This window comes from Prosopis cineraria, unplaced genomic scaffold, assembly GCF_029017545.1.
Source record: "Prosopis cineraria cultivar Desert tree isolate PC_DT_omini unplaced genomic scaffold, ASM2901754v1 PC14, whole genome shotgun sequence".
NCBI classification, from domain to species: domain Eukaryota; kingdom Viridiplantae; phylum Streptophyta; class Magnoliopsida; order Fabales; family Fabaceae; genus Prosopis; species Prosopis cineraria.
The window spans coordinates 11,935,084-11,948,772 of NW_026555345.1; the positions used below are offsets into that span (position 1 = coordinate 11,935,084).

Genomic DNA, 13,689 nt, shown 5'->3' on the forward strand with positions numbered 1-13,689 from the left:
TATTGTTCACAATTATCTTTTTATTGAAAATAAACTTATTCAAAATATAATCGAGTATTAAACGTGAATACTTTTCATAACAAATATTTAAACTTAATTTATTAAATTATGAAGGATTAGCTCTTTTCGTTAAATTTAACTTGGTTGGTAATTTGTGATTTTTTAATGCTAATATTTCATAATCAAATTTTGAACTACATTTTTTAATATTTATATTATAATATCATAATTATTGATTAATGATACCATAATAAATAAATTATTTAAAATGACTCTTTATTTTATAACAACAACAATAATATCTACTAAAAATTCATTTAATCTTTTTTGAGAATCTTAAAATAATCTTGGGAGAATGAATGCTAAGTCTTAATAAAGGGTATTAATAAAAATTAGAACTTTGATAAAATTTTCAAAAAAAATTAATGTAAATAACTATAAATTCCAAAAGTTCTAAATTCTTATTATAAATAAGACATTTAAATTCTAAATATAATTTTTGATTTATAATTGAGATTCCTATGTACAAATATCTGAATTTTTCATAAAATTTTATTGGAGACTTGAGCAAGGTTATTAAACTCATGAATTTAAATAAACTCATTACAAGAATGTAAATTTAAAATGTAGACTCAAATTATAAACTCGTAAGAGTTTGCTTCTATCAATAAATAGTATTTAAATGTATATGATTAAATAATTAAAATATAAAGTATGGCCATAATTTAATTTAAATATATTTTAAATATAAAATATTGAAATTAAATCTATCTACATTCATATATTATCATACTGAACATAAAAATTTCAAAATAGGGCAATTTATTTTTGGTATTTTTTGTTTTCGTTTTGTAATTAATATTAGTTTTTGTTCTTTTTAGTTTTATGTTTTATTGAACTGGATCCTATCATTCATATGAATCAAGTTTTACATAATACATACTTATTTTGTTTAACAAATTTATAAGTAGATTGATATGATTTTATATTTTAGAAATGTAAAAATAGTAAACTCATAGAATCAACTTGTGAGTTTAGTTAAGTTTTATCTAATTCAATTTTATAAATGAGCTAACATGATTTTATAAATTAAAAATATAAAAATAATAAATTCAAAGAGTCAACTTAAGAGTTTGACAACAATAGATGTGAGTATTATTAATTCTCTTTTTTGAGATTTTATTGTGAGTCTCCCAATAATCTTTTATAGACAGTCAATGTAAATATATTTATAAATTTATAAAAAAAATAAAATATTAATAAAATCACATCGCATGCTTTACATAAATCCTACAATTAATTTAAAAAAAAAGAATATTAGTGTCCTGTTTGTAGAATGAAATTGAGATTAGAGAAGTAGAACTTTAAAAATAGTGTTATACTTGGCTCATGAGGAAAAATAAGGAAAAGAGAAAATGTGATGAGAGAAAATGAAAAGAAACCCAAAAAAAGGAAAAGAATGTTTAGATGGCTAAGCAAGAGAAAATGAAAGGAAGAAAAAATTGTTACTTTCATATAAATAATAATTTTATTATTTGTAAAAAATATTTTTATATATAATAAAATTTAATATTTTAACATACTATTCATATAATTTTTATTACATAATACTAATTAAATCAAAATATAATTGTAAAATTTTTTATCGATGCTAGCAAAAAAAACTTATTTTGTCCAATTTTAATTTTTATTTCTGGAATGATTCAATATATAATAATCCAAATTTTAAAGTGAAGGAAAAATTCGAATGAAAATGAAGGGAGGCAACATGTAGAAGACCAAAAAACTTCATGGGTAAATTAAAAAAAAATTAAGTTTTCTTTTCAAAAAATTTTCATATTTAAAAGGAAAAATTGCATGTAAAAGCTTACATATTATTTTTATTCTAATTTCCTCTCCCTCATTTTTCGCTCCATAACTATATATTAAAAAAAAATGTCATTTTTTCTTACTTTTCTCTATCACTTTTTCCTTCCTTTTACTTTTTTTCTTGTGCCAAGCACTGTATAAATTTCAACTAATAACGACAACTGGCCAAAAATAAACTAATTTGGTCAACAAAACTTTGTCAACAAATATTTCAGCACAGTAAAATTAATTGGATTATTCATACTCTGTCATTTAAAAATATAAATTATTTTTAATTAAATCTCACTCTTAAATAAAGTAATTATTTATTTTTAAATTAATTCTATCTTTTTATATTTATTTCTATTAAATATCCTATAACAAATATAAAGTTTTTCATCAATATTGACATTTTTTGTAAAAAAAAGATAATGATTACACTTTAAAAGAATAAAAATGTCTTACATTTTTTAACATCCAACTCCTCAAAAAATATTTTATATTTTTGAATGGAGAGAGTAAATAATAGATAATATAATTTTTTAAAAAAAGATTCACAGATATAGATACAAATAGAGTTGGACATAAGGGTTGAGCTTAAAAGCCCTGTTTAAATAAGAATTTGGGCTTTAAAAATTAAATTTTTTTTAAAGTAACTGGGCTTGAGAGCCTAGTCCTGATAAGCCCTATAAAAAAGAGTTCGGGCTCAGGTAGTCCTTTAAACCCTGATAAACCCAGTTATCTTATATATACATACACATACATACATATATTTGATTAATAATGACACAATTTGGTTAATATTTATTGTGAGTGATAATGAAAAAGTTGTAAAGATAATTGATATTGAATCTCCACGTTCATCGTCAACAAGTAAATCTACATCTAAAAAATTTAATATTTTATTTTTAAATGATGATGGGGAGAATTTAGATTTATATTAATAAAATTTTAATCTTCATCTTAAATTTAAAATTTCATATCTTTATCAAATTTTATGTTAAATTTTATATGAGATTTTAATTTATTTCATATTAAATTTTAAAATTTTTTATTTAAATTAAAATGTTAAATTTTTTTTTTTTTGGGAAAGAGGACTAAAAGGCTCACAGACAAGTCTTAAAATCAGATTCAATTTTGAGTAATTGGGTTAAGGGCTGCCCACCCTAATTCTCACCTTTAGATGCGAGCCCTAAAAAGCCAAGCTTACCCTGAATTTCATCTCTAGATATGAATTACGACTACATGGTTGTAACGATGACTTTGAAACCATCATTGCTACTTCTGTTTCCAAATGTGAAAATCCCTATAGTTGAGATTCCTCTGTCCGGACACCACCCCCCCCCCAAAAAAAAAAAATCTAAAAGAGCGAAGGTTCCACAAAACAACGACTGCAGAAAAAGCACGCACAAATCAAAATCAGGGAGCAGGTACTTGTCAAAAACCAAGAGGAACTCCTTGTATTGGTTGAGAGTGGTATTGGCAATTTGGCATGAATCAGTGACGAGTTAATTATTGGGAAAATTTGGGAAAAGGGCCGTGGGGTCCAAATAATTGGACAAAGGTCCCAAGCTCCTTTTGAATCATTTCAATGTTTCACGGCGTCTCAGTGACTCAGTGTCAAACTGTCAATATCTCAGGCAACCAAGAGACTAGAATACCCTTAAGTGAATTGTTGCAATAAAAAAAGAAAATAAAAAAGAACGAGAAAGGCAAAAACGAAAACAAGGCGCATGTTGAGAAGTGTGAGAGCGAAGCAGGTCAAGAGTTGTGCCGTCGGCGTGTTTGCCAGAGGTGACGATTTGTTTTGCTAGTGAGTAGTGGCGAAGGGGATATATTTTTCATTTATGAAAATATTGAATCAAAAAGGCTAAGAGTTCAAGGTTTGTATAGTCCAACCAATGGTCACACCAGTAATTTAATAATTAAATTAAAAAAATTATATATATATATATATATAAAACAATTTAAACATAAAAAATAAATATGAAATTACTATTTAACTTAAAAATAAAAATAAATATTTTAAGTTTATTATGACTTAACAAACCATATAATACAACATAACATTAAATGATTAAAAAATTGACATTTTTTTAAAAAAATTTATAAAAGAAAGAAAAAAAAAGGAAATAGGGTTTTTTTTGGCCATTCGGTTTTTAGAAGCCAAATTTGGTTCCTAGTCTGATCTCAATCCCTAGTTTAAAGCAGTTTAATCCGGCTCAACTCTCAAATGATTTTTTCATCTTCATTGAGCCATTAGCTTGATTAATCAATGATTCAACTATCTAATTTTTTTAATTATTGGTTTGAAGCCATAAGACTTCTGCAATAAGTAAACAACTCTCAAATAACTTGATATCAAAATTCTCTCCCTCAAAGCCTTGTGCGGACTGTCGGTCTATGTAATGTATGCATTAGGGGCATTGCTTATGTCCACGTGCCAATTAAAGTGTCAACCTACGCATGGTGAAGCTAATTTGTCCGAAGCTAAGAGATTTTGGAAAATATGATTGGTCATCTTTTGTAGCTAAGAAAGTCATGAGATAGGTTGGGGAGTACAAGCATGCCCTGAATAAGGGATCATCAAATTGCAGTGGTTGCATACATTAATAATGATATAGGATTTAACTATTATTTTTTTGTGAATTAATAACTAGTTGCAATTGGTTCTTAGTTGGATAAGTTATAACGCCCCAAAAAAAAAAACTTGCTTGTCAAATATTGTTATTTTTATTTTTTTTTTCCATTGGGAGTCAGAGATGTTCCTTCCTCAAAAGATACACTTAAGCATTGGTCTGAGGAGCATGTGGCTGATAGGGTGAAAGTTGAAAATTTGAGTGAGTGAGGGATTCTCTATACAAGAAAAAAGAAAAAGAAAGAGAAAAAGTTGTAGGAAGAGGAGTCCACAAATTCCAAAGCCAACCATGGAACTATAGAATCAACAATAAATATCTCTCACATTCCTCTCTCCGTGTTTGTCATTATGATATTGTGAGAAATGATCTAATTTTCTTCGGAATTAAATTTTTTTTAGGACGTGAGAGGGTTATATTGTTGTATGATGGAATTGGTTGGGAAGCACCTTGCCATGGAGTTTTCAAAGCTTAAACAAGAATTGAAGGAATGATAACACAATGTATCAGTGACACATGAAGAAGTAGAGGGAAGTAAAGAGATGGCAGAAGACGTAGGTAGTTATGCACAAGAGTTTGTTGGAGGGGGATTAATAAGAGACAATAGTGAGGAAAGTGAACAACGTAGGGAATCGATCACAGATGCAATTAAGGGTGCTCAGCTTGTACCTATTTTGATTAGCTCGATATCATGCCGATCATATCAAGACGAGTCTCGTCCCGACCCGAAAACAATTGGAATGTGACTTGTGAAATGGGATAGGAAAGGGATTTGAGATGGGATGGGACGGGACAAGGGATTACCATTGGGATGTCCCGTCTTGAATATTATATAAATATATATATTATCTTTTATTTTAAAAATATACATTAAATATATTAATTATATTAATAGAATTTATACTTATATTAATTATATCAATTATAACTTCAATATGTGCAATTCTTATTTAAAACAAAATTTTTTTATATTGATAATTTTAATGACATAGAGTAAATAAGGCGACATCTTTTTTTATAATATATTAATTATATTAATATAATTTATTCTTATATCTATCTATTTAATAATTTTTATTTATATCGTATTTCTTGTTTTATTTTTAAAAGAGTAATTAGCTTAGCACATCTTAACTAAAGTAGAAGAATAATGATTTGATGTTGTACTTGACTAGTTTATTGTTGTTGCTCTTATAGCTTAGGGATCACTTGTAATTGCTATTATAATATGTAGTTGTGATTAATGTAATTCAATAATTGACTTTAAATTATAGTGATTTATATATTTGTGTTGTTTTGATTTTAAACTTAATAAATTATATGATTCAAAATGTTAACAAATGTTATTATTCAAATTTTTCTTTGACATTGTCTAATTTATAGGGACGGTAGGGCATCTTGATCTTGTCTCGATTCCTAATGAGACATAGCAGGACATGGAACAAAATTTTAATCATAATCTTTTCTTTGGGACGAGACACAGGGCAAGCATGTCCTAATGCCGTCCTGTCTCGTGAACACCCTTAAATGCAACTAGTAGTTCTATGACAGAGAGTGATGATGGCTTGAATGCCAAAAGGCCTCAAGGAATAATAAGCTTACCCTTTGTTACATACATCCCGATGGGGAAGGAATGTAAGCCAAGTGAGGCATTTGACAAGAATAGATTATTTGATCTTTGCACACAATCAAATGAGCCAAAAGATGGCAATGAGATTGTACTAGAGAGTGGTGGACATGCGTTGAATAGATCTAAGATGCAATGCTTTTCGTCCGAGACATTGGATAAGATACACTATGAGTATATAACTTTCGACATCCAAAATTCCATTATATGCAATTATTGGAGTTAATTTCATTAGTACACGTGTATCTCAGGTTGTTCAGGTTGTTGGTAGAGTTTTGTTGTTGGATCGAAATTTGAAAGCAAAATGAAGAGGGTTTTTGTCGATCACCGTGCATTTTATCTCACATCTTTATGATAAGTATGAATGTGCTGTTTATAAGTGTTGTGAATAAATTGCATAAGAATTAACTTCTTGTTTTTTTTTGGCATACATGCACGTATGATTGGGGTTATGACTTGTGGAAGGTTAAGGAGAATAATAGGGCTTGTTTAATTTTTTTTTTATTGTTTTGACAACTAAGATTTTGTAGAACATATTTTAAGAATAAAAAATTAATAAAAATAAGTTTTTTTTTTCATTTTGAGAACTGGGATTTGACAGCAACTTTGTTGTCATTTAATAACATTTAGGGCTAACTTTCAACACACATTCCATTTCTTTGTCCCAATATTCAATTGAAGAGATCTAGCTTTCTATAAAAAGAACTTTTTAAGTTATAATTAATGGCACTGATCTCACTTATAAATCATATCTTAAACAAAAAGTTGGACATTCATTTACAAAACCCACACAATTTCATACTTTAACATAACCTAGGTGTTTAAAACTCTAACTAAAGGCCAAAAGCTCACTCACACACCTAAACCACATCTAATGAATTTAAAAATGATCTGTGCAATATATTACAGCATTTATGCAACACATATACCATAAAATCAACCCTTAACCCCCTTGATCTCAAAAACAAAAAAGGGAGGTATTCTTACATTATACTCCATGTATTCCTTTACAAGCATGTAATCAATTTATCACTTGCACTAATATTTTGACTCTTCCAAAAATATATCAAATTACGAGGCATAACCACAAAGGCCCAAAATACACAAACTAACTTCAGCAAAGCAATAACAAATTTAATACTCAACAAGCTAAACTCCCAATTAGCAATTATCAATCTTAAATACATAGTCAAAATATTAGAGGCCTATAATTAGGAATAATAAACCTAGGCTTTCAGTACTTTTCCTCTATCTTGCCTCGAGCTAATGCCTATAAATTATTGAAAAAATAGGGGTAAGTATAATCACTTAGTAACTAAAGTACATCTAATCTATACATATGCAAGATAATCGGTCATAGCAATACAAGTGGCATATTAAAGCATCATATTATCATATTAACATATTATTCAGTTATCGTCACAAAACTAACAATCATGTGACTACATATAGAAAATCCCCCAACTTAGTCACAAAAATAGCAACCATGAGATGATATGATTAGAAGCTTCAAACCCTCTCAAGTTCTTTACAATGTTGTGCCCTTGCATAGCTCCAAGTTTTCCTCTTCGTTTTCTCCTTCTAACTCATTTGATTTTCCCTTTGATTCGTGTCTTATTTTTGTAGAATCAGAGCCGTGAGGCTCCTTCATGCTTTTTTGGCTCCTTATGCTGCATCATGTGACATTAAGCCATTTTTCCCTTGTTTTTCTCCTATTTTGATGCCCAAGTAACCCAATTTTACTTTGGCTCAAATTTAGGGTTGAAATAACAACTAAAAACACTTGTTAGTTCCCTTGAACCACATACCACATAAATCTTACTTAATTACCTTTAATTAGGTTAATTATTAGGGGGTTAATTTTTAAGATGTTACACAGGACTAGATATAGCATATGCTGTGGGAAGATTAAGTAGATACACAAGTACTCCAAGTAAGAATCATTGGCATGTTATGGATAGAGTACTATTATAGTACTTGAAAGGGATAATTAACTATAGTTTGACTTATAGTGGTAACCCTTTAATTCTACAAGGATATACAAATGCTAATTGGATAGTTTACTTAGCGAATTATGCTTCCACAAGTAGGTGGGTCTACACTTTAGGATCAAAGAGACAAACATGCATTGCAGACTCCACCATAGATTTGAGTCTATAGCATTGGCTATAACTAGCAAGGAAGCATATTGGCTTAGAACTTGTTACTTGAAATTCTTGTATAGCCCAAGCCAATGACAGTAATATCAATCCAATGTGATGGTTAGTCTACTCTTTTAAAGGCCTATAGCCAAGTTTATACTGAAAAGTCATGACATTGGATTAATACATAGCTATGTATGAAACATTTGATTATTAATAGTATAATTTCTATACATTATATAAGATCTGAATTAAATCTTGCAGATCCTTTGATGAAAGGATTGACAAGGGGAATGGTAATAATGTCTTTTTTAAAAAGTTTTATCCTTATAAATCAAGGAATTTTTTTATAAAACATTATGCAAGGAGTTCTAATCTCACCAAAGTCATTTCTCTAATTTCTAAGGTCACCTTAAGGTTATAAAACTAAAAAGTGTCACTTAGTGAAAAGAAATGTAATTTTAAGAGAAAACTCTACATATTAAAAGGATATTATTTTTTATAAAAAGTTATTATAAATAACCATAGGTTTAATATTAATTATTAAAGTATATTGGTTTAAGAATTAACATAGATTTATGACTTTTAAATAAAGAGTTTTAGTATTTAAAAGATAGCATTTCATTATTTATAAATACTCCTTACTATCACTCATGTCTAATATCTAACTATCGAAATTCATTGCCTTTGTCTTTAAGTGCACTAAAAATAAAGTCAAATTATTACCTCGTACAAACCATTGTTTTCTTGACTTAAATCTTAAAATTAATAATAGAAACCATACTTAAGGGCAATTGTATTTTGAAAAAAATGACCCAATTTGCAATCAGAGATTGGAATAGGTGCAGCGAATCGAGCCTTAAAAAAAGTGCTACTCAGGCTTTGAAGGCGTCGTCCACATGTTTACCCTTTATATGTGTTTCTTCTACTCTTTCGAGAAACCATTCCCACCAACATAAGGCTCCTATCAATTCTGAAGTTATAAAATTTTATAATTCCAAATTATTGATCACTTAAGTAGACATTTCTTTATTATTTAAATTCAGCCTTAGCTTCCCAAAAGAAATGTTCACACTGCATATATATAGTTAGCATGAATCTCTCATTTTTATTTATTCATTTCTGATCCCAAGTTAAAGCAAAAGGTAGAAGATAACCAGAAATATATATATATATATATATATATATCGGAGCTGGTATAGCCTTTTCCTTTTAGTTTTCTTAACACATGCACACACTGTACAAACAGCAATCTGTATTATTCCTCCTCTTTTCTTTCCTGCCAACACAATCTGTGCTTGCTTGCAGACGAATTATGGAACAATTCTTTTGAGAGAATCATATCTTCTGTCACATTCATCAACCGACATTTACAGACACACACTTATATAAACCTCTACCCAAACATATACACACACATGCATAAATATTAACATACATTACAACGTTGGAGATAGAAAATGATTCTGAACGACGTCGCCGACGCTGTGCGGACGGATGATCCGTACAACTCCACAGTGGCGGCGAGACTTGGCCGACGGCGGATTCCGATACATAAGACGTTATATTGGGGCCACAAAGCGTACGTGCTTTCTCCATGCTGGCCTGGAGATAATGCTGCCATGTATGGTCTGGCTTTGGTGTTTGTCTTCGCCATGGCTGTGTTAGTGGAGTGGCTTTCTTTTACGGACATGGTGAAGTTGAAGCCAGGCAAGAACGACGACGTGGTTGCCGGAGTGCTCAGGACGGCGATCTACGGCGTGCGAACTGGCCTCTCTTATATGGTCATGCTGGCCGTCATGTCGTTTAACGGTGGCGTGTTCATCGTAGCCATTGTCGGTCACGTCATCGGGTTCATAGTTTTCGGTACTCAGGCTATTCGGAAGAAGAAGGCCGGATCGGATACTGACAAGACGTCCGATTTGTAACGACTGAAGCAACTCAGATAGATCTGCAAATGGATTCCATAGTAACAATTTAATTTCCTAATTTTGTTTTTCTTTTTTTATTAGTTTTTATATAAAATAAAAGATACTATGATATCTTGAAGTTCTGACAGGGTTTGTATTTTTTTTAAATCATTTTTCAAAAAAATTTAAAAAATAAAAATGTGTCATTATGATATTCTTTCTTAAAAAATCATAAAAAAAATATAAAATTATATCATTCCGAACTTTAAAATATCAAAATGTCTTACTTTTTATATAAAAAATCAATAATCTAAAAAAGAAGAAAAATAAAATAAAAAAGTTGTAACATTATCAAAGATGTTAGATAGTAAAGAGTATTTGAAACCATAGCCCCTGGCATGTATCATTTTGTTGTTGAATTTGCCTCTAAGGAACGATTTGTTGTTTTAATTAGTTTTGCTCTGAATTGCGAGGGAGAAGACAGGGGATCAAGGCAGCCATAGCCCCCTAATTTTTTAATTTTTAACTTTTTTAATAAAATATAAGGGTTATATGTTATTAGAGGTCTCTAAGTAGACATATTATAAATGCATGGAAACACTATATAAAGCTCTCATTTTAATTCTATATGTAGTCTTTTATGTATTTATAGTTTTTATTTTCAACAAGATGATGGTATATATCTTCTTGAAAAATTTGTCATTTGATTTGTTTTTACTTTATATTTGATGGAATAAATAATGAAAATTACTGACAAATTTTGTCAAGCATTGTCATAAAAATATCAAGATACATTAAACACTACATGCTTGATGTCTATCATAAAATTATTTATTCAAAAATTAAGAAATTATGGTTAAGATGTTTTTCTAGAAAAAAGTTAATTATTTTTTTACAATAACCAAGCTATTGAATTTATGATATGAATAATTTTTACTGTGATATAATTTAATTTCATAGACATAAAGACTGGTGATACAGTTGACCATCATTACTGTTATGTTGATATTTATTTTTGGTGTAGATTAACAATTAAAAAAATTAAATAATAAATTCAGTGAACAAACAACAAAACTGCTTAAATTGATCACAAAATTAGATCCTAATAATATATTTCAGTCATTTAATGATCAAAAGGATAAATTTTTCATTAATTTAATGATAATTTATATTAAAAAAGAAATTGATAAAAAAAATTTATTATAAATATGATAATTGATAATTTTTATATCATAAAAAATCAAAAAGCAAAACTTAAAAAATAAAGTACATGTTTATTTTAGTTATGTATTTGTAAAACTAAATAATGATTATGGATGTTTAAATGTTTATGTTATATTAATAATATATATAAATTTAATTTTCCTTCTATTATAATACATGTTTTGTCATCTCACCTTCTAATTAAAATTTCTGGCTCGGCCCTTGTTCGGATGAGAATGATGATGCTGAGAACGAAGAGCTTTGCTTTGCGCTGTTTCTGTGCTGAGATTATTTTGAGTCCAAGCACAAGTAGAGCTGCTATACTCTTCCTCTGCTTTGGTACAAATATCAGATCATTACCAATCCAAACTTTCACTTAACTCGTGTTCCCTTTCTTTCTTTCTTTCTTTAAAGAAAAATAAAATTTGATTTTTGTGCCCCACATTGTTAGTGTTAGTAATTTAAAAATCAAACCAAATTCAACTGTTGACCGGTCTGGATTTTAGTTCGATTATCATATAAAAATTATTTTGAAAGTTAAGTCGGGTTGGATTGTTTTGGACTGGCGATTGAACTAGGATCCAAGATCAAGCCGGGAGCTAGACCCAATTTTCAATTCAAATTTTTTTTTTTATCAATTTTTTAGAAAATGATCAATTTTTTAATCATTTAATATTATGTTGTATCATATGGTTTGTTAAGTCATGATAAACTTAAAATATTTGATTTTATTTTTAAGTTAAGTAGAAATTTCACATTTATGTTTTATATTTAGATTATTATATACTCCCTCCGTTCAGAAATGTAAGGCATTTTTAACTAAATCTCACCCTCAATAAAGTAGTTAACTACTTTCAAACTAACCATATTTTTTCATATTTACCCATATTAAATACCTGCAATACATATAAAGTCATTCATCAATAGGGGCATTTTTAAAAAAGCAATGATTACATCTCAAAAGACTAAAAATACCTTACATTTTTGAACATCCAACTCTTTAAAAAACATATTACAATTTTTAACGGAGGAAGTACATATATAATTTTTTAATTTAATTATTATATCACCAATTTGACAATTAATCTAACCTAGTTTAACCATATGAACCACTAACCTTCTTGATCTAATATTCAATCCAGTTCTGAAAATATTAGTTCGTGTTATAAATAAGCAAATTTTAAAAGAATGTTATAAATAAGAAAATGATACATATTTCATGTGCAATCAAGAGCAGACACTGTCCAATTAAGTTGTTCAAGTGACTAAAATCACTCATATCAATTTGAGTTGGTTAATTTTTAATTTTTTTATTTTTACAAAGCAAACTTAATTATAAGAATAAACTAATTTAAAACCCTATTATACTAGGAATATTTCAAGGAAAAAATTGAATGTGAAATATAATTAAAAAAAGTAAGATAACAAATTTTTCTTAATTTGTTAAGAACTGTTAGCTATTTATTTTTTTAATATAAATATATAGATGAAACTAATTTACTATTTCCTCTATAAATTTTAAAAACCATATATGCATGCATACATGCTCGCGCGCGCGTTATAATAAAAAAATTGTACTGGAAAGGAAATGAAATACTCCTACAAGGGACATGAAAGCGAGACGTTAATTTTATTCTTGTCCGGGTCAAAAACTTTACGCTTATCGGCAAATTAAAGGCAAGAGTGAATCAATGTTACAATCACTAAAGAAAAAGTTCTGGCAAAAAAAGAAAAAGAAAAAGAAAAACACAATCACTAAAGAAAAAAGTTGGCTTTATAAGAAGCTAACTAGACTAATATAATATATAATTAAGTATTTGACCAAAAAAGCCATACCGTTAAGTAAAAACTAAGAAGAGTAAAATACACGAAATTTCACTGAAATCCGGGATGCAACAAACACGAAAAGTATGCAAGTGCATATAATATAAAACTACGCCCTCGTTTAAAAGTATAATACATTTGTAAATGAATTACACACTTTAATAAATTAGTTAAACAATTATTTTTAAAACGATATTCTATATAGGATGTCTCATATAAAAATAATAGGTTAAATGATTTATTTATTAAATATATTTAAAAAAAACTCACTAATTGCATATTAAAAATTTAAAAATATCTTATCCACTCTGTTCAAAAATACAAGATATTTTTGGAGAAGTTAAGTATTCAAAAATATAAAATATTTTTAATCTTTTGAAATATAATTATTACATTTTTTTTTCTAAAAATGCTTTCATTGATAATAACTTTATATTTATTACAAAGTGTTTACTAGGAATAAATATATAAAGATAAGCTTAGTTTTAAAATAGGTAACA

The 13,689-nt window shown here is 28.1% G+C and overlaps 1 protein-coding gene across 1 annotated transcript; it reads left to right on the forward strand.

Annotated features, from left to right (window-relative positions):
- Nucleotides 1-9,687: 9,687 nt before the first annotated feature.
- LOC129292169 (copper transporter 1-like) lies at nucleotides 9,688-10,776 on the forward strand. The gene has a single exon (XM_054929715.1). It carries the CDS (start codon nucleotides 9,713-9,715, stop codon nucleotides 10,178-10,180), a length of 468 nt encoding a protein of 155 aa, XP_054785690.1. The 5' UTR covers nucleotides 9,688-9,712; the 3' UTR covers nucleotides 10,181-10,776.
- Nucleotides 10,777-13,689: the final 2,913 nt, after the last annotated feature.